The 21,082-nt window shown below is 49.2% G+C and overlaps 1 protein-coding gene across 1 annotated transcript; it reads right to left on the bottom strand.

Annotated features, from left to right (window-relative positions):
- Positions 1–2,625: 2,625 nt before the first annotated feature.
- On the bottom strand, positions 2,626–20,286 carry Tmprss12 (transmembrane serine protease 12). The gene is made up of 5 exons (XM_055627262.1): positions 20,124–20,286; positions 18,944–19,139; positions 15,062–15,330; positions 6,412–6,554; positions 2,626–3,177 (listed from the first exon to the last, which is right to left on the bottom strand). Exons 1-5 carry the CDS (start codon positions 20,284–20,286, stop codon positions 2,926–2,928), a joined length of 1,023 nt encoding a protein of 340 aa, XP_055483237.1. The 3' UTR covers positions 2,626–2,925.
- Positions 20,287–21,082: the final 796 nt, after the last annotated feature.

A 21,082-nucleotide genomic window follows, 5' to 3' on the forward strand; every position in this document is an offset into this window, starting at 1 on the left:
TTTCTTTCTTTCTTTCTTTCTTTCTTTCTTTCTTTCTTTCTTTCTTTTGTGATACTAGCCTTTAACAGCTGAGCCATCTCTCCAGCACTCCCCCCCCCTTTGTTTTTTGTTTTTTTGAAGATTAAAAAGTGTGTGGGCACAGACGCACATGTGTGTGCCCGTGCCCAGGGAGGCGAGATGGGGCATCAGACCCTCTGTCGCCTGAGCTACCCTCACAGCCCTCTCATTTTTTTCAAGTTCTTGTTTTGAAGATGCTTTTTATGTGTGGGTGTTGGTGTATTCAGTGCCCATGGAGACAGACACGAATGTTGGCTTCTCTGGATTTGAGTTGCAAACCCCTGTGAGCTGCCTGGCGTGGTACTGGGAACTGACCCGCAGTTTCCTTAGGGAGCAGCGGTGTTCCTGACTGCCGAGCCGTCCTCCAGCCCCCGCTGCCCCTCTGTCGGCTGCTTTGTTTTGTGAGTCTTTCCTTCTTCTGTCTTCCTGAGTGATCTGATGCTGTACTCAGCCTGGCAGAGACTCTGGAGAGGTGGGCGCCCCTCCCCTGGCTGTTCAAGCAGTGGGCCCAGGGGCCTGGGGTTGCTCATGCTAGGAAGGCCAAGGCTGAAAGTCTGGTGGTTTCAGGGGAAGGTCTTGTCTCCTGGAAAGAGACTGCACGCAGTGCCATCAAGTGCTTGGCCACCGTGAGGCTGCGCTGGGCAGCTGGTGGACACGCACATCTGGATGGGAACTTCGGACCTCTGCCTCCTGCCTCCTTGAACCCGGGCCTGATGTCAGGGCCCCACAGACGGACTTAGATACCCTGGCCCTCCTTTCCGTTCCCGTCCTAGCATGCCCACTGCTGCGTTTCCTTCCTCTGCTGCTCACCCTGACTTTCCTCCTTCATTAGCCTGCCGTGAACAGCCTCGCTCAGCAGGGCTCCAGGCCACCTTGATCCTGAAACCTCCTTAACAGTTTGCCTCGATCCCTTACTCTATACTTCATTGTAGCTTTTGCTTTTGTAAAGTTACATTTTATTTGGTGTGTGTGCGGTGTGTGTGTGAAGTTACATTTTATTTGGTGTGTGTGCGGTGTGTGTGTACCCTGGGAATGTGTGCCAGGGTACAGGTATAGAGGTGAGAGGACAGGGGTCAGTTGTCTCCCTCACCACGTGGGTCCCAGGGATCACGGTCAGGCTGTCACAGTCTCGGCACCAAGGGCACTCCCCTGCTGGCCCATCTCACGGGCTCTCACCGGAAGAGTTCTTTAACACCATGCTGTGCACGAGGCGTTTTATAATTCTAACCTAACAACTCTGTACACCAAACCCACCAAAACTTTTCTCCCTGCCTCCACCCATGTGTTAGGACACTAATACTACAATTTACATCTTTAAGATATGATGCCCAGTGTGGTGGCTCAGATCTAGTAATCCTTGCGATGGGAAGGCTGAGGTAGGGGGATCAGGAGTTCAAGGCCAGCCTGGGCTACATAAGGCCCTGTCTCAACAATGACAACACATTATAATGCATCAGGGTAGATAATTATCCATAGCCGTGGCTTATTTTTGAGACAGGGTTTTGCTATAGCCTGACAGGTCTTGGACTCAGAATCTTCCTGCCTGAGCCTCTCCAGTGCTGGGCTCACAGCATGTCCTAAGGCAGCGGTGGTGAGCTCAGCCAGCTTGTGCTTATTTGGAAAGGTCTACAGCTTCATTTCTTTCTTCTCTTCTCCTTTTTCCCCACCTCCCCCCTCCTCATCCCCAAGGTGGTGGAGATTCGACCCAAGGCCAGTAGGAAACTTCCCACTGACCTGCACAACTGGGCTCTCTGTGTTTCTGTTGTGGTGGTGGTTTGGTTTTCTTCTTTCAGGATTTTCAGAATGTTCCATTCTTTCCTGCCCTTCAGGGTGGCTGCTAAGAAGTGGGCTGGTCTAACAGAGACTTTTCTCCCCTTGTAGTTTTTGAATTTTTTTTCTTTGTCTTTGACTTTAGACCATTTAATTATAATATGTCTTGGTGCCCTTTGGGTTCAACTTTCTGGGGACCTATGTGCTTCCTAAATCTGGACATTTTACTAAGTGCTTAGTCGTTTGTTTAAATAGCCTATGTTCATGTGCATGTGTGTGTTTGTGTAGAAAATAATGCTTGTTTGGGAGAATAAAAGTAAAATATGAATGATAATTATGGTAACATTTTTTTCAACTGTGGTATAGTTGGAAAGCTTTCAGAATAGCTGGCATAAAATAACTTAGTGAAAAGACAGGATTTCATGGAAGCCATCTTAGGTAAGTCTATGGGAATTTTTCTTTCTATTCCTACAAACTTTACAAATATTTAGCCAGAAACAGTAGCTGATACCTGTAATCCTTACACTCAGGAGGCTGCGGCAGTAGAATCTCAAATTTGAGGCTAGCCTGGACTACACAGTGACCTCTCATCTCAAAGTACATATAAAATGGCTTCCAGAGGTGTCCTCTCCGTGAGCTCATCGCCTTAGCCGTCCCTGCTCTGGCTCGTGAGGGAGCGATGGTGCCCCTCACCTCTCCCGGCCTCGGATTCTGCCTCAGCCCAGGCACAGAAACAGTGGAGACAAGCGACCATGGACCGTCTCACCACATCCAAACTAACAAGGAGATGAAACAGAATCCAGCTTAAAATATGTTTAATTGCTTTAACAAAACATTTCCTCAGTTAACTTATGAACCGTCTACTGGCATCTACACACAAAGTACAGTGTAAACAGAATACAGACAAACTCTACAAGTATCCCAAATGCATAATTATGATTAAACAACAAAACAGTCGGGCTTTAACGAGAAAATATGTGAGCTGGTGCCAAAATTACACCTGTGTGCCTGTCACAGCGCGGGTGTGAGAGCGTGAGGTGAGCCTGGGAGGAAGCACCTTCTCTCCAGCAGCTGACGCCCCTCGGCTTCGGCGTCTCCTTAGGTCACTCCTAGAAGGGTGACGGCGCCGAGGGCCATGAGGACCTGGCCCAGCGCCACGTCCACGTCGAAGGTGCGCTCGGTGCGGCCCTGGGACAGGCGCTGCAGCAGCCACTGCTGGGAGAAGAACGGGCTGCTGTAGACGCCGGGAAACTGCCTGCGCCCGCAGCCGTGCCCGTAGCTGGTGACGCCCATGACGAAGTACCGCTGGTGCTCCGGCAGGTAGCACATGAGCGGGCCACCGCTGTCGCCCTGTCAGAAGCCCAAGAAGGTGTGGTTAAGATGCGGTCACAGAGCTGACGCTTGGCTACCCCCCTGCTCTGTGAGCAGCCCTCCTCGGTGTACCTCCAAGGACAGCCCAGGTTTTCCTTCCACACTTCCGTCGGGAGGAGGTGCAGGGAGCTGGCGCTTCTCTGGTCAGGACAGCTCAGGCCGCACACCTTACTAAGCTGCCCCCAGCGTATTTACACGGGGCTTGGGGGATCCACACCGGCAGTCCGATACCTCAGCGTATAGAGGAGGCAGGCCGGCTGCTCAGGGGTTAGGGGCCCAGAGACGGGAGGGCAATTCGGCTGCATGGCTGTGAGCCAGAGCACTGAGACTGTTTGCCTTTTACAACAGACTTTAGGAAGAATTCAGAAGACCGAAAGAACTCTTCGTTAGAGCATCCCCACTGCGTCAGCGCTGGGTGGGGACCGCCCTTTTCAGGCGTGAGGGCGTGCTCGAGTGCGGGTGCCCTGCGCTACCTAGCGAGGAATGCATTGTGGTCATCGGGGTGGCATGTCCTCAGTGTTGAGACTGGCTCACGCAGGCAGTGGGAGGAAAGGGGACTGCCAACCGTGTCACAGCAGCCAGCGTCTCAGTGTTTGGACAAGACCCCAAAGTGCTGGTCACGACTGCTGATCATGTCCTCAGAGCACGAGGACCTGGGGCCGTTCTCGGAATGCCCAAGGGCTGAGGGCCGTTCTGAGTGTCGGCGCGTCTTTCCACTGGGCGGGCACTGGGTGGTTATGAAACAATTGTCTTGATGGGGTTCTGGCAGGGAAAGCAATTCGTTTGAACCAAGTGTTTCAATGTTTCACTCATAAAGATGTTGAAGGAAAAGAACACAGGAAACATCAGCCTTAGGTTGCAGGAATACAGCTGGACATGGTGGCACGCGCCTGTGATTCCCGCGCTCAGGAGGCAGAGGCAGGCGGATCTCTGTGAGTTCGAGGCCAGCCTGGCCTACAGAGGGAGTCCAGGACGAACGAACAAAGATGGCAGGAATAGGAGTGGACAGGGACGAGAGTGCAGCATACTTCCGTGTGACACAGCCTGGTGGCTGGGGCACAGGAGTGGGCAGAAGGGGCCACGCGTGAGGGGCCGTCACGCCGCATCACTCAGCAGCACAGACACACGTAGATTTGAGAGTTCCCATGTCCAGCATGGAAAGAGAAAAGCCGTAGGAGATAAGGCAGGAAGACACTGGATTCCATAAAATTAGAGGCTTATGGTCCATATAATATTCTGCACAAAACCAAACAGCTGGGCATGGGGATGCGTGCCCTGAACCCCAGCCTTCAGGAGGTAGAACAAGCAGATCTCTGTCAGTTCCAGGCCAGCCCGAGCTACCCAGTGAGACCCTGTCTCAAAAACCAAGTAAATAAAACAAATAAGCAATATAGGTCAGTGTAGAACATTGGTAGCGCACACCAGGCCCTGGCGTCAAGCCCAGGACAGAGCCATGAGCAAAGGCCAGACAGAGCAGCAGCAGCAGCAGCAGCAGCAGCAGCAGCAAAGCACAGTCGACAGGACAGGAGAAAACATTTGCGAGCTGCACACCCGGGGACAGGTACTCAGGATCAGGGAAAGGCGCCGGTGCCCGGCACTGAGCACAGAGAAAGCCCTGGCCGGACAGCAGCTTCATCACTGCTGCTCCCTGACGGCAGGCACCTGACGGCAGGCACAGCAGACAGCAGACACTTGACAGCAGACACAGCAGACACCTGACAGCAGACACCTGATGGCAGACACCTGATGGCAGGCATAGCAGACACCTGGCTCCTGCCACCGTGCCTTCTGCACAAGACTCTGTCCCCTCAGCTCTGAGCCGAATAACCCTCCATCCACGAGTGGCTCTGGGGGTCGTGTTGAAGCCATGTGCCAAGTGGTCAGAGCCAGTGCCTTTTCAGTCTGGGCCAAGCCCGGAAGACGAGTGTGGACTCACTCCAGAGAGGCTGGGGATGCGCTGTGCTACAGGTTACTGCCGGCCTGGCTGGGGACAGGAGGGAGGAGAATGCTTTCTCTTTTCATGTGTGGTCGTATGTCTGTGTGTGCACACACATGTGTAGAGGTCAGGGGTGGAGGTCAGCTGTGTTCGTCACGTCATGGCAAACGTGTAGATGGCAGAGGACACCCCAGCTGTCAGCGCCCCCTTCCTGGTCTGAAGCAGAGCCTCTTGCTTTAACTGCCACCCTCAAGGCTGCAGACTTCCGGGACTCCTGTCTTCTGTCTGCTTCCCGTCTCAGGGTAGCAGTGTTAAGACCACAGGTGTGTACTGGGTCCTGCTATCTTCGTGGGTTCTGTGGATCTGAACTCACACCCTCCTGCGTGCAGAGCAAACGCCTGACTAACCAAGCCATGTATCTCCAGCCCTGACACAGGATTCTCAGTGGGTAAAGTTTCTTTTAGTGGTGACAAAAAAAAAAAAAAAAAAAAAAAATCCTAAAATTGGACTCCATGGCTGCCCAATTCTAAAAACTCCACTGAGTGATACACTGTGAAGTTGGTACATTATGGTTCTGGGTAATGAGAGAGAGAGAGAAAGACTAGAGAGATGACTCAATGGTTAAGAGCACTGGTTGTTCTTCCAGAGGACCAGGGTTCAATTCCCAGCACCCACATGATACTCAAAACCATCTGTAACTCCAGTTCCAGGGGATCTGATACCCTCTTCTGGCCTCCTCAGGCACACATGGTATACACACACACACACACACACACAACACACACACACACACACACACATGCACGCACGCATGCACGCACACATGCACGCACACACGCACACAAATATTCAGGCAAGTCACCCAGACAAATAAAATAAAATTATAAGCTGGGCAGTGGTGTGCATGCCTTTAGTCCCTGCACTTGGGAGGCAGAGGTAGGTGGATCTCTTGAGTTCCAGGCCAGCCTGATCTACAGAGTGAGTTCCAGGATAGAAGGACTACACAGAGAAACTCTGCCTCGAACCACACACACATAAAAACAGAAAATTTTCAGAGGAGGAGCAAGAGGAGGACAGATTTGAGCCAGATGTTGCCTGCGTTTGACCCTAATGGGGATTAAGACCAGGAAATCAAGTCCAAAGTTTGGCTTGTTGAGGTGAGGAAAAAAGAGAAGAGTTTTGCATTCAGCCTGCTAATTAAGATTACCAGAGCAAACGCCTCTGCTCGGGCTCCTCCTGCCTTGGGGGGACGTCTCAGGGGCAAGGCTATGTCTTACCCGGCATGAGTCGAAGGTTCCGTTTTCATGCCCAGCACAGAAGGAGGTGTTGGGAATCAGTCCTCCGTAGCTCCTGTCAGAGTTACAGACGTCCCGAGAGATGAAGTGCACCCTTGCTTCTTGTAAAATGTTTGTGCCATTGCCTGTCGGCAGCAGAACGGACAAAGGCCTTAGTTACGTTTTGGTAACCGCAGGCATTTTTACAGCGATCTTAAGTGTCGGCGTGTAGTTCATCTGTGGTGACTCATGCACATAATTTTAGTACTCTGTAGGCTGAGGCAGGAGAATTACCATTGGTTCAAGGCTAGCCTGGGCCACAGAGAGAGACTCAGACTCAAAAAATAAAGATGGAGGCCAGTGGTGTGTAGCTCGCTTGGTGGAGGAGTGCCTGCCTGGCATGCACAAAGTCCGGGTGGTGATACACGCCCATGATCCCAGCACACAGGAGGGAGACGCAGGGTCAGACGGTCAGGCCATCCTCAGCCGCATAGTGCGCTTAAGGCCAGCCTGGGCTACATGACAGCTTGTCTTTAAAAAATTAAGACATCTGAAAAAGTAAATAGAGTATGAGTGTTCAGTCAGTTAGCAGGTTCCTTGCTACAGACAGGGACTGCATGGGTACACGGACCGCTCTCTCTATTGTTAAGTCAAGGTCTGTTTTCCCAAGGCCCCTGGCTCGTCTCTACTCAACTACCTCCTGTCTGTGGCTGCCCCTTTGAGGCCTTTCGTTATATAAAAAAAAAAACCTGTAGACTACACAGCAGTTTCTGTCCCGCTTATTTCACTTAGGGTAATGGTAATGCTACTAAAAAATAAACAAGTAGGTTGGAGAGATGGCTCAGGGGTTAAGAGCTCTTACTGCTCTTCCAGAGGACCTGAGTTTGACTCCCACACTCCCGGCAGGTGACTCCCAACCTCTTCTAACTCCAGCTCCAGGGGACGTGACACTCTCTCTTCGTCTCCAGGGGCACTTGTACACAGATGCAGACACCCACTACAGACACACATATATACATAATTAAAAACAATAAAATAAATGAATGCTGGGTACAGTGGCACATACTGTAATCCCAGTACTCAGGAGGCAGAGGCAGGCAGACCTCTATAAGTTTAAAACTAGCCTGTCTGCACAGGAAGTTCCAGAACAGCCAGGGCTATAGAGAGAGAGACCTTGTCTCAAAACAACAATAAAATAAAAATAATAAAAAGCTGGGCATGGTGATACATGCCTTTAAAAAAAGGACATAAATGCTGGGCATAGCGGCACATAATTTTAATCCTAGCCCTTGGGAGGCAGATCTCTGAATTCAAGGCCAGCCTGCTCTACAGAGAAAGTTCCAGCACTACATTGTGAGACCCTGTCTCAAAGCTGAAATAAAATCAATGGCTACACTGGCTTGGCTCACTCAGTCATGAGTTGTTGGGCGTTTGAGGCTTCTCCCATCTGCTTGCTACTCTAGAATAAAGCTCCTAAAACATTTGCAGAAAGGTTCTTGTGCGGATATGCACATCCATCTCTTTGGATCACTTTTCCAGGAACTCCCAAACTGTCTCCAAAGCAGCCTTCCCATTGGACAGTCCCAGCGGTCAGCGGTCAGGAGGCTCCGACTTCTTCAGCTCCTCCTCGGTGCTCATGTCCAACAGTCTCGCTATCTCAGCCTATGTGTGTGGCACTGGATTAACTGTTATTTCCACGTTCATTTTTCGTGATGCTGGGGAGTGAGCCCAGGGCCTCACTCATGCTGGGACACACTCTCTCACGGAGGTACATCCCCAGGCCCTGGCATTTACAATTACCTTCTCTAATTTCTGCTAGTATATAGAAACAAAACAGATTTGTATAGATTGGTGCTATGCCTGGCCATTTTGCTAAACTCTGCTCATCCCAGCTCTCCCACATCCTTGCCAAGTCTTGGTACTGTCCACTTTTGAGTTATGACTATTTTCGTCGCCCTGTGGTGACTTCTCATTGAGCTATCAGTGACATCTTTTCACCCAGTGTTAGCCATCTACATGCCTACCTTGGTGAGAGAGCTTTTCAAATCGTCAGCACAGTCACAGCTCAGTCAGCACTGGCCTACACAAGCTCTTCACAGCTCTCACAGCATTTCTCTATCAAAGCTTCTCTCTTTGATATGTCTTTTGAAAAGCATGCATTTTAAGGTCGTATTTCATGTGTACAAGTATTTTGCCTGCATGCGTGTATGTATGTATGTATGTATACCACGTACGTGCCTGTGGAGGTCAGAAGAGAGCAACGGATCCCCTGGAACTAAAGCTAGAGATGGTTGTGAGGCACTGTGAGCTCTGGGAGTCGAACCAGGTCCTCTGCAGAACAAGTGCTTTTAACCCCTGAGCCACCTAAGAGCACACTTAAATTTGACAAACTGATATATCACATTTATGCTAAGAACAAACAAGCAAAAGATAGAGTATAAACAAAGGCAGTGCACACACCCCTCAGGGCATAGTGGCCGAGCCGACCCTGGGTGTCCTCCACCTTACACCTTTAAGATGCACATGGCACGGGTTACAGGCATCTGGCTGGTGAGAGAGAGCCATTTATCAGAGCTGGGGGAGGGCTGAGGACATCCCTGTGGTGGTGCTCCCCTGGGCTCTGTCCTTGCTGAAAGCCCGGTCAGGTTTTTCACATGGTGCTAGGGATTTGCGTTCAGGTCTGCATGCTTGCTCTTACCCCTAACCCACCTTCACAGCCGACATTTGTTTTTCCTAAGTGTTCTCCCCACCCCCATTTATTTATTTATTTGTTAGGTACACACTGTTCTGTCTGCAAGTCGGAAGAGGGCACCAGATCTCATTATACATGATTGTGAGCCACCATGTGGATGCTGGGAATTGAACCCAGGTCCTCTGGAAGAGCAGCCAGTGCTCTTAACCTCTGAGCCGTCTCTCCAGCCCCCCAAGTGTTCTTTTACATTCCACTACCTCCCCTTTTTTGAGACAAGAACTCACATGGCTGAGGCTGGTCCCAAGCTATGTAGCCAAGGCTGGCCGTGGACTCTTATCTTCCCGTCTTTGCCTCCTGAGTGCTGGGATCTTCTCACCCTTTTGCCTCCTCTGCAAACATGCTCCCTCTCTCCTGCTGAGCCGACAGGCCCCAGTTCTTCAGCTGTGCTCATCCAGGGAGTTCCAAATGTAGTAGTCACGCTTTTCTGTTTTAAAGGTTTTACTCGGCTGTCTTTGAACATTCCCAGTCTTTTAATCACTTATCAAATTCTAATTGTTTTTTTTTTATTCCTTCAAAGAACTAAAATGTTTCCTTGGAAGTCTATATCTGAAGTGTTAATGCTGCCTGAAGTCCTGGAGGTTCAGCATATTATTGCTGTCTCTGTGGTTCTGTTGGGAACGGCGTCTGGGGCCCTTTTCGTCCCTGCACCTTCCCTCCTGCAGCCCCGTGAACGGGGCTGAGGGGCTGTGCGCGCCAGGCAAGCTCCCCGCTGCTCCTCCACAGCCCCTGCACCTTTTCTTTGGATTTTGGGGGCATAAGACTTAGAAATGATTTAATTAGTATAAAATGTTTGTTGGTTATTCTGTGTGCTTGTGTGTGTCACAACACACGTGTCGGGGTCAGAGGGCCGACTGTGGGAGTCAGGTCATGACAGGCACATCACCAGCGGAGCCGCAGACCAGCCTTGTTAATAAAGCTATTTTTGTGTGTTAGAGTCACACGAGAGCGGGCCGCACTGCAACGCACGTAACGTGCTTTGATCACATTCCCGTTGCCCTCTTTCGGCTCCTTCTCCCCCGCCCACGACTTCTCCCAGTGACCCCATGTCCACAATCACGTGATCTGAGTTCATTCGTGTTGCTCATGTGGCACCTGAGCAGGGGCCACAGCACTGGAGAACTTTCTCCCTCTTCCCTTCGCCGCAGTTCCCGTGTTCCTCGACTTTCCTTTCCCGTCTCTTGAATGTTTTCTGTTTCCTGAAGGGTCTGAACTCTTTAAGGTCTTTTTCTGGTGTCTCTTTTTCTGCTGGCTCATGGCACCTGGCTTCTCTAAGTTTTAATAACTTTTTAAAAAGCCTGTAGTCATTCATTTTCATTAACTCTACAAGGAAATGCTTTAAAGCCTTGGATAAAACTGCGGCCCTTAGAAATACGATCTGCACTGGGTGGTAGTGGTGCCAGCACTCAGGAGGGAGAGGCAGGCAGATTTCTGAGGCCAGCCTGGTCCAGAGCAAGTGCCAGAACAGCTAGGACTACACAGAGAAGCCCTGTCTAGAAAAAACAATGAACGAATTGAAAGACCCCAGCCTCACACTAAGTTAAACATAGCTAATGCCATTTTGTGAGACACCACTGTTTTGTAAAACTCTGAAGGCCAGATGAGAAACTGGAAAATTACTGAGAAATCCTAGCTGTGTCACCCACTTGGGATATCTGTGGTCAGGCTGCCCCAGTCATACTAAAAACAGTTTGTGTTATTCACTCTCATAGATATCTGTGAGACTGTTTCAGCTAAGATAGGGAAAAACAAAATAACAGGTGGCGGGCCACGTCAAGGGGTCATCCTACCCCCCTTGACCACCCAGTTCCTGAAATCTTGGTGCCCCTGCCAAACTTTGACGCAAATTGTGGTCTCGTGTAAACGTACCAATCAGCCCCCTGTAACCATGCCCTCTCGTTTCTGTACCAGTGCCTCTGCCTCTAAAACCCTATAAAAACCCCAGCTTTCTACCTAGGGGGCGCGGAAGTCTTCCGAAAGACTTTTTGCCCCGGGTACCTGTGTATCAAAATAAAAGCCTCTTGCTGTTTGCATCCGAATGGACTCGTTGATCCTTGGGAGGGGGTCTCTCTGACGGGATACCCACCGGGGATCTTTCAGAATGAATGAATGAATGAATGAATGAATGAATGAATGAATGAATGAATGAATGAACGAACACAATTTTCACTTGAACTGGTGCCTAGGGACAGACAGCATCATGCTGTTTAAGTTCTCAGCTGGAGTCTACATTTTAGTAGACTTACTATGATTCAGACTGCAGATCCAAGAAAGTGGTATTCATCATTACAATTAAAAAAAAAGTCCACTTCCTCAACCCACTAGCAGGTTTTCAGTAGGGGAAGTTCAGTAGGCATGTGAGCTTTCTGGAAAGTGACTCGGTCTTTTGCAAGGTCTATATCATTATGCAAGCCCCAGAATTGTGTCCAGCCTCTGACAACCCTTCTTTCTGTACTGCTGCATCTCTCAAAAATCTGGCACGGTGTTTACCTACTATGATTGAGCAATCATCTACAGGATCTTTATGAGGACACACTGCTGTTCAGATGAACCAATTCCTGATTATGGAATACTTGCTTTGATTCAAACAACTTTAGAAGTTAAACAGTTAAATAGTTGGGAGCTGGGGAGATGGCTCAGTGGTTAAGAGCACTGACTGCTCTTCCAGAGGGCGCAGGTTCAATTCGTAGCCACCCATATAGTACTTCATCATTGTCTGTGACTCCAGTTCCAGGGGACCCAACATTCTCACCCAGACATACGTGCAGGCAAAACACCAATGCATGGAAAGTAAAAATAATAAATTATGTAAAAAAGTTAAATAGCTGATAGGAAGTTTACAGTTGCAATCGATACTTTTGTGGGCTACAGATGCCTCACCAGGAGACAGGCTCAGGACAGATTGTGGCCTCGGATAAGCCTTCACTCTGGAGATGGCGCCACGAACGCTAGCACACGGCAGAAACATCGGCAAGTTGATTTGAACCTCCCACAAGTCCAGAATATGATGGGTCACCGAGTAATGTCGGGATTAAGCACAAACCTTAACTTCAAAAATACAAACGGTTGCATTGTAATTTCTTACCATCTTATGGCATAAAATATTGTCATTCAAAATTCACTTCGTACCTTGGAATGAAAAACAGATAAACCCATCCTCCTGAACTCACTATAAACTACGAGATAGCTGGAAAAATGTGTGACCAGATCAGTCCTAATTGAGAAGATATCTCTTCTGTGACCTTTTGACCCCGTTAACCTTGTCAACCTCTGTGATTTTGAATTCACTATAACTTATATAATGGATACATAGATAAGAAATGTTCCGTTTTAATGAAAAGACATGGGACCTATTATCTTGTTGTATTTTCATATTCATCTGTTTTTGTGATTAAGTGCCTTTTTGACAATAAGAGAATTCTTTTTGTGATACAGAGAGCCATGTCTCAGAAGTATAAAAGTGATAACCAGACAATAAACATTGTTGAAGTCAGCTGTAATTCACTTCATCCATGCATTGTAAATATGTAATTATGTGTATAGATATGTGTTTGCATGTAAGTGTTTCTCTGTTTTTGTAGACATGTACCTGGATGTATGTCAATTGTATGCATATAAGGATCTCCTTTTGCATCCCCCATTGAATATGTACAGGAATATGTACAGGTCTATATGTCTAATCATTAATCTATGTGTACATATGAGCTGATACTGTGGAAACAGCCATAGCAACTGGTCAGGAAAGAGGTTTCTCTGAGGGCAGCCTGCACTTTGCAGTTTCTGCAAAGAAGATAGGTGAAATCAACATCTTCTGCCATATGGAAGCTTCAAGAAACTTGCTGGTTGAAATTTTTTGTCTCATCCATCTTTTGAATGAATGTGTGCGGGTGAGACTTCCTTCTCGTCTCTCCTCTTCTCTTTGGTTCACAAAGGGTTAATGTCCTCAAGCCTTTACCAGTGGTCTGAGCCTGGCTTCCAAGCCCCAAGCAATCAGCTCAGAGAGAGGACTGGGGTACCTGGATCTCCACTCAGCCCCCAGCTGGCTGGAAGTCTCTGTCTCTACCTTCCTCAGCTCCCTCCCCTGGACCCGTCAAACCTGGACTATGTTTTCTAACTACTTCAGGCTCAGAATACAAATAACGCTGTGGCTGTACGTGAGTCATTTCCCAACAGTGTGTGGCTGACCGTCGCCACAGCATGCTGCACATCCGCAGAGGCAGGGTTCCGGCGTGCTCTGCACAGTCCCTGCAATGACTGCGTGTGTGACTGAACACATCAAAGTGGCCCCTGCCTGTGTGCACAGTGCCTGTGCTTACTTACGGAGGTCAGGGGACAGCTTTCTGGAGTCCATTTTCTCCTTCCCCAAGTGGGTCCCTGGGATCCAACTCAGATCCTCAGACTTGAAGGCAGGCACCATCCCACTGAGCCCACAAATAAACCGTGAATGGCCTCTATGAGTATTTTAGCGTAGGTGTTGGTCTTCCTCCATTTCTCTCATTTTGTTTTGTTCTGAAGACAGGGCTGGGTCTGCTGCTGACTATTGTGACTCAAACTGCACACTCAGCAGGTGGGAGGCTGGGCTGGGAGGGCTGAGCACTGGGCAGCCTGGGCTTCCCGGCGAGACCCTGCCACAGGAAAGACCATGCCTCCCTGGCCCGCACGTCTACAGCTGCTGCCTCTGGTGAACCAGCCTCTTCTTATCATACAAAGTTCCTGGTGGTTTTACTTCGTGTGGCCTACCCCATGACACTGATGTAGCCGATGGTGCTTGCTTCGCCACTCCCGATTCTTTTTCTTGTTTTACATGTGGGAGTGCGTGCCTGCGGCCTGTCTGTGCAGCACATGGACTCCGTGCCCACCGAGGCCAGACAGGGCAACCAGGTTCCTCAGGGAGTGCAATTACAGACAGTGCTCTTAACTACTAGGCCATCTCTCTAGGCCCCAGATTTTTTTTTTAAGTTAGTGTTGTCCTATATATTTCCTATTGTCTCTCCCAAGGCCATACAGTCTCCAAGTCTGTACTATTCATTACAGAGTTTCTCTGAGGGTTAAATTCTCTCCTGAAACATGGTGGGCTACGGTGTACCAACCAACCCACAAGGCACCGCTAAAGGGGGCATGCACAGGCCAAGGTGTGGGTATAAAGATGTGTTCAAGCTCCCTGTCATGGCTGAAGCGTGCTGTGCTGTGACAACTCCATGCGCCATTGTAGGTCATAGCTCCAGCTTCACGGCTGTCTCTCTTTGCTCAGTTCCCTGAGGTCCATAAAACCACTCGGGTCAGTACACCGTTTGGTTTGGCAAACACTCTCAAGATTAGTTACCTATGTGCTCGAGCTCCCTGCCCAAATGCCTATCCTTGCTCTCCCCTTTTTCCTTGAGCTTCATTGTTATTGAGGAGTAAGCGTTGGGCACACCGCAGTGCAGGTGTGGAGGTCAGAGGACAACATTATGGAGTCAGTTCTCTCCTTCAACTCAGCTCAACGTTCTCTCATCAGCTAAGTCCTGGGCTGTGGAAACACCGCATTGTCAATCTCACGTCTAATACTGCTTCAAATATTTTGGTTCCTATATACTTCTGCTTATACAAAGAAGTTTCTCTCTCCAATAAGGAAGAAAATACAAAGTGAAAATGTTCTCTTTTTAAAGTTAAGTTGGGTTTTTAGCTGTTAGATGGGCAAAAAGGTAAAAAGCAAAGAAACAAACATAAAACAGGGTAAGATTAAAACTTAGGGGTAGAGGGCTTGCTGGAATGCGCAGAGCACTGGGTTTGACCCCTAGCACAGCCAACTGACCCACCAATAGCTTTAAGAAACCTACACAAGGACACTTATATGCAGACGGATCCCCTCCCTCTGCCAATAGTCAAGAAGGTGTGTAACGGTTGAATTCAGACGATAATTACCTTCTTCTTTGGTTCTTCCCCAGCCACTTATAAAACACGTTGTGTTTTGGTCCAGTTTTTGGAAAACACCAAAAGGTAGACAAATAGGCTGAATATAGTCATTATACCTCACGGCTTTCTTCAAACGGAACAGCGCGATGTCATTTACGAAAGTTTCCAGGACAAAGTGCGGCTGGACGACGATTTCCGCCACCCGGACACTTCTGGTGTAGGAGCGGCTCCGGGTGAGGTCATTGGTTCCCATCACAGCTCTCCACTTCAGAGGGTCACTGAAAGCAAGCCGGAACTCCCGTCACACACAGGTCCACTTAAGCAACTGCCCACTAGATCCTGGGGTCTTACAGTGAACTGACAGCAAGTAAGTGTATTTCCATGTGACATGCACCAGAGGGAGAATGATGAGTGGGACAGGAAATCCTTAACCGGCTCCAGGACAGGAGCGCTTCACGGCTGCCTGGGACAGTGTGTTCTAGAGAATGGAGGACTGAAGCACTCAACACGTGGTTTTGTGACAACGAGCTGTTTGGAAAGAAAAGAAAACGAAGTCCCTGATGATAATAATACAAATCACCAGAGTAAACCCCAAACGGGTTAAGAACTTTTAAATAAAGTTTTAAATAAAGAGGGGCTGTCTTTAAAATAGGCAACATTGAAGCTGGGTGTAGTGACTCTCACCTTTAACCCCAGCACTCAGGGAGGCAGAGTCAGGTGGATCACTATGAATTTGAGACCAGCCTGGTCTACAAAGTGAGTCCAGGACACCCAGGGCTACACAGAGAAACCCTGTCTTGAAAGACAAAAACAAAACAAAAAATATATATAGGCAAAGTTGTTGCAGGGTATTTGATCCCATTGTGAACCCTGAGATTGTGAACTGAGAAAACCCGCTTGGTGTAGTTCAGCGCACAAGCTTTCTGAACACAGGATTTAGTAAAGTCAACCCTAGGTCAAGAAGCAGAGCAAGAAACCAGCTGATAGGGCTTAAAGAGGAGGAGGAGCTTTGAGAGAAGATTGTTTAAGACAGCATGGAGAAAAATAGAGTTTTTTTGGATTTTAGCTTTTCTTTCTTTCCTCCTGGGCTGTCCAGTGAGCTAGCAAGCTTTTGGCCTTTTGACTTTGGGGCTTTGAGCTTTGAGCTTCTGGATTTTGGCTTTTTCCTCTGGGATGTGAGCTGAGTAGGAAGGTCAGCTGGTTGCTTTCTCTGCCTCTCTGAGCTAGCAGGTTTTTACCCCAGCATCTGGCTCCTGGGTCTTCATTGGTAAAATCGAACAAACTGTGATTTTTTTTATAGATATAACAACATGAAGTGATAGATCTGGGACTTCAGCTTACAAGCTGAGCTCTACAGAGTGCCAGGTTAGCACTCATAAGTAAGGCATGGTGGGAGGGGCCAGAAGGGTTAGACCAGTGATCATGTTACATACTGTATGAAAATGTCACAGTGGAGTTCTGCATACATGCTAATTAAAGTCATGAAAGGATGAGGTGTAGGTTTAAAGCTTGAAGCTATATAGTAAGACAAGGGAAAAGATTTCCTCCACTTTTATAATTTTTGAAGATATTTTTACTTTTATTTTATGTGTTATTGGTGTTTTGCCTGTATACATGTCTGTGCACAATTTGTGTGCCTGATGCCCAAGAATGCCAGAGACGGAATCAGATTTCCTAAACTGAAGTCACAGGCAGTCATGAGCCACCATGTGGATGCTGGGAATCAAAACCAGGTCCTCTGGAAGAGCTGGCAGAGCTTTCAACCACAGAGCTTTCAATGCACCTCTCCAGCCCCTAATTTTTAGAAATATACTAGAACAAAACATCTGGATCTTAGTACTAGGATTTTGAAAACTTAAGCCAAAAAGAAAACAATGAGACAGGAGTTACTTACTTACTTATTTTTAGGAGTTTATCTCACTGCTGGGATAAACTCCAATCAGTGCCATGTAGTGGGAAGGGTTTACTCTGTTCGGGGTCCTAGCTGTACTCCGTGATGGCAGGGAAGCGTGGCAGCAGGGGCTGCGGGTGGCTAACCACAGAGGGAGCAGGGCATGAACGCCAGCACTTAGCTCCTGCTCTTCTCATTCCATATTAGACGGGAGTGTGTCCTCTCTCAGTTAGGGTGGGTTCACCCAGTTAACCTAGTCCAGACACACCCTCATGGGAGTACCCAGAGGGTCAGATTACAAAAGAAAGGAGAGGGAAGAAAACTCAGTACCAAAGGTCATTTCTGCCGGGGTGGGGGGGTGGGGGAGTGGGGGAGTGAGGGGGAGCTGGCATCCAGGAAAAGCCCTGAGGTTCTGCGCTAGTTCAGACACCAACACCATCCCACCACACGCTCTTCAGTGCTGGAAATGGTAGCTCAGCACTGGAACCCTCGCCCGGCATGTATGAAGCCTCAGGTTCTCCTGTCCTACAAAACAACAAAATCCCCTCCCTTCTGCTAGAAGTTTACACTGGCGCTTAGATGTGAAACACCTATGTGCTTGTACAAGGAAAAGTAATTTGTGACTTGGCCACTCTGTCATCAAGGTGGCCTGATTTAATACATGATCCAGACCCTTTGTTCACAGTTCTGTGGGACATGGACGGGTCCTTGACCAAAGGGTGGTTCATTAACGAAGTGGGCATTCTAGACAAATGAAAAGTAAGGCTGGGCCAGTGAGACAGTTCATCTCAAAGTTGATGAGGAAGCCAATTAGCAATAGGAGCTAATGTGAAAGATGAGTATATAGAATGAAAGGCTGTAGTGGACCAACGAGCTGGTGTCATGAGGAGTTAATCCAGGAGAAAGAGGAGAAGGAGAAAAAATCAAACCCAAGCACCACTGCTGCCTGCCCACCCCCGGCCCTGCCCCCACAGCTGACCAGAAGCTTCTGAGCTGGAGAGGTGACTCAGGGGTTAAAAGTGTTCCTGCTCTTGCAGAGGACCAGGGTTCTGCTTCCAGCATCCTCATGATGGCTCACAACCATCTACCACCTACAAGTTCAGTTCCAGGGTGGCTGATGCCCTCGCTGGCCACCTTGGGTGCCAGGTGTGCGAATGGTACACAGGAGCACATCCACACAAAACACACATAAAAACATGTTTGTTTAGAAAAAGGAAAGAGACACTTTAACAACCGTCTATCAGTGTGTGGTGGCGCACGCCTTTAGTCCCAGTGCTCGGGGGAGAGGGAGGAGAGGCGGGCCTATCTCTGTGCTTTTGAGGACAGCCTGGTCTACAGAGCAAGTTCCAGCTCATTGCCCATACCATAGATTCACTAGTGTGAAAACTGAGGAGTGCCGCCTCGGGCATGGAGGTAGCCTTGGAAATTATGTTTTCGTCACAGAAATCCTAAGAAAATGCGACTTGATGCAAACAAGGCCCAAGAAAAGAAAGATTAACTTTGGCTTGTCTTGTTCTTACGCAACCCATGAACAAAGTGTTTTTTACACACACACAAACATAATTATATGTATGGTCTGCAAGGACCACAGTAACAGTGATTTAATTGTATATTTTCCACTTATGGACATACAGTTATGTAACAGACTGTTAGCTGCAAACCCTATAAAATATCCACAGAAAAAGTTGCTAACGTTTCATGTAAAGAATTCATTTCAAAGCTGGGTGTGGGGGCGCTCAGCACTCAGGAGGCAGAGACAGGCGGATTCTGTGAGTTGAAGGCCAACCTGGTCTACAAAGTGAGTCCAGGACAGCCAGGGCTACACAGAGAAACCCTGTCTCAAAAAACCATTTTTTTTTCCATTTGAACAAATGCAGTGAAACATACATAAGGAGTTATTTATAACTACTTATAAACCTGACACTTAACTAAAGCCAGCTGAGAGTCTGCAATTCCAAACTGTTCCCAGAGAAGAACACCGCTGCACCGTGGATACATACCTGGCCTCTTTAGTGCAGTGGGCAGCTGTGAGGACCCACCTGTCTCTCACTAGCGCACCACCACACACATGTGCAAGCAAGTCACCGTCTTGAATCTGCAGGCTAACCTGCCACGGCCATCTGCCAACGTCAGCTCGAGTGCCTCCTATAATCCGAGACCCTTCCAATGCACCCCGAAGTGGTGCTATTCCACAATCTAAAAACAAAGCAACACGTTATTTGGAATAAACACCCATGTTTTGTGTTCCTTTCTAACCTGAATATATTAACGTAATCTTTTAAGTTCCTGTACAGACAAACCAAACAGGAAGCAAGCCGAAATTTCAAATGGCAAAGGAATTAAGACAAATATACTGTACTTGACTACTTGGGATGACACAAAATCAACATAATTTATTAATAACTCTATTGCCCAAGAATATAAAAATGAGCTTCACTGGCCAAGTCCCATCTTCTTTCATTTGTGAAGCAGTGATTTAGAGCCTCAGACCCAGACAGTATGGTAGCACTGGGTTTTGTTGTTGTTTGGTTCTTTTGGTTGGATTGTTTGCTTGTTTAGGTTTTTGAGACAGCGTTTCTCTGTGTAGCCCTGGCTGTCCAGGAGACCAGGCTGGCTTTGAGGGCAGATTGCCTGCCTCTGTCTGCTGGGACCAAGGGCATGTGCCATCACCACCCAGTGGTAGTAAACATTTGTCACCCCAGCATTCAAGATGGTCAGGCAGGAGAACCCTGAATTCCAGGCCAGCCTGGACTACACAGTGAGACCTTGTCTCCGAGGTGTGGTGTGGTATGTGTGTGCGCATGTGTGTGGAAGCATAAAGGCCCACACTTTGTGGCTTGGGATCTAGCTGAGTGCTAAGGGTGTGTAAGCAGCATGTATATGAACACGCTCCTGGCTCAATCCGTGGCACAGAGGAAACAAAAGCTGCGGCTGAAGAGCGACAAGCATTCTTGCCATTTCACCTGCTGAACAATCGCTCTCAACTGCGTTCTGAAAAGGTCACCTAGCAGCCCTGGCAACCGTGAGCTCTAATAAGTTTGACTCTAGAGCGTTCTGAGGTATTACTGCCGTGGCTACCAAGGCTCTGGGAGCTTCTGAGCTCGGCGTCTTTGGGGTGAGGCGGTGAGGACGGCGGGCAAGCCCCCCAGTGGGCAGAGGCTGCGCATGACCAGATACTGCCCTTCGGGAAGGGCGCTTCCTCTTCCGGGGCGCTGGTCGCCGGCCCTTGCGTGCTGGCCTGTCCCTGCGCCGGGCTGGGGTCGTCCCCGAGGGACAGAGAGTGCAGCGAGTACACGAGGGCGCCCAGGCACAGCAGCGCGGCGCTCAGCGCCCACGACGCCATGGCGCCCGCAGGCCATGCAGGCCTCAAGATGGCGGCGGGCAGGGCCGCGCGGTGCCTGCCGGTCCTTCGCCCCGCCCCGCCCCGCCCCTCGGGACTTCCGGACTGTGCGGGCCCAGGGCCCGGGGAGGCTGCGGAGGCGGGCGTCTCCGCGCCGTGGGCGTGCGCTGAGGACGGGGCGGGAAAGCCCGGTGTGCGTGCAGGATAGGAAGCTCGGGGACAGCGAAGGGAGGGGGCGGTGGCCGCTGCGGCCCCTGCCTCACAAGCGTGCGCACTAGGCCTGCAAGGAGGGAGCCAGCCCCAGAAGACGGCCTCTCCCGGCCGCAGGCACCGGGACACGCCCACGCCTGCCCACAATAATAAGTAAACGTTAAAATATTAAAAAACTGCCGTGCGCCCGACGTGGTGGCGCACGTCTGTAATCCCAGCACTCGGGGAAGCAGAGGCAGGTGGGTTTCTGAGTTCGAGGCCAGCCTGGTCTATGGAGTGAGTTCCAGGACAGCCTGGGGCTACACAGAGAAACCCTGTCTCGAAAAACTGGAAAAAAAAAAATCCTTCTCACGGGCTTGCTGCTGCTGCTGCAGCTGCTGCTTCTCTTCGTTTTCTTCTTCTTGTTTTTGTTTGTTTTGAAGACAGGGTTTCTCTGTGTAGCCCTGGCTGTCTTGGAATTTACTCTAAACCAGGCTGGCCTCGAACTCAGATCTTATGCCCTCTGCCTCCGGAGTGCTGGGATTAAAGGTGTGTGCCAGCTGTGCTTGGCTCTTGAATCTGGTGCTTTTCCATTTCTCTGCCTACTATT

This window comes from Psammomys obesus, unplaced genomic scaffold (assembly GCF_907164565.1).
Source record: "Psammomys obesus unplaced genomic scaffold, mPsaObe1.curated_primary_1811, whole genome shotgun sequence".
In the NCBI taxonomy this organism is placed as follows: Eukaryota; Metazoa; Chordata; class Mammalia; order Rodentia; family Muridae; genus Psammomys; species Psammomys obesus.

Bases quoted from the DNA above. Each gene is read 5' to 3' on its own strand.
- Tmprss12 (XM_055627262.1), bottom strand. From the start codon at position 20,286: ATGGCGTCGTGGGCGCTGAGCGCCGCGCTGCTGTGCCTGGGCGCCCTC. The intron at 15,331-18,943 runs GTATGTATCCAC...GCTTGCTTTCAG, and splicing joins CACTGCACTAAAGAGGCCAG to TGACCCTCTGAAGTGGAGAG. The intron at 3,178-6,411 runs GTAAGACATAGC...GGCTTCTGACAG, and splicing joins GAACCTTCGACTCATGCCGG to GGCGACAGCGGTGGCCCGCT.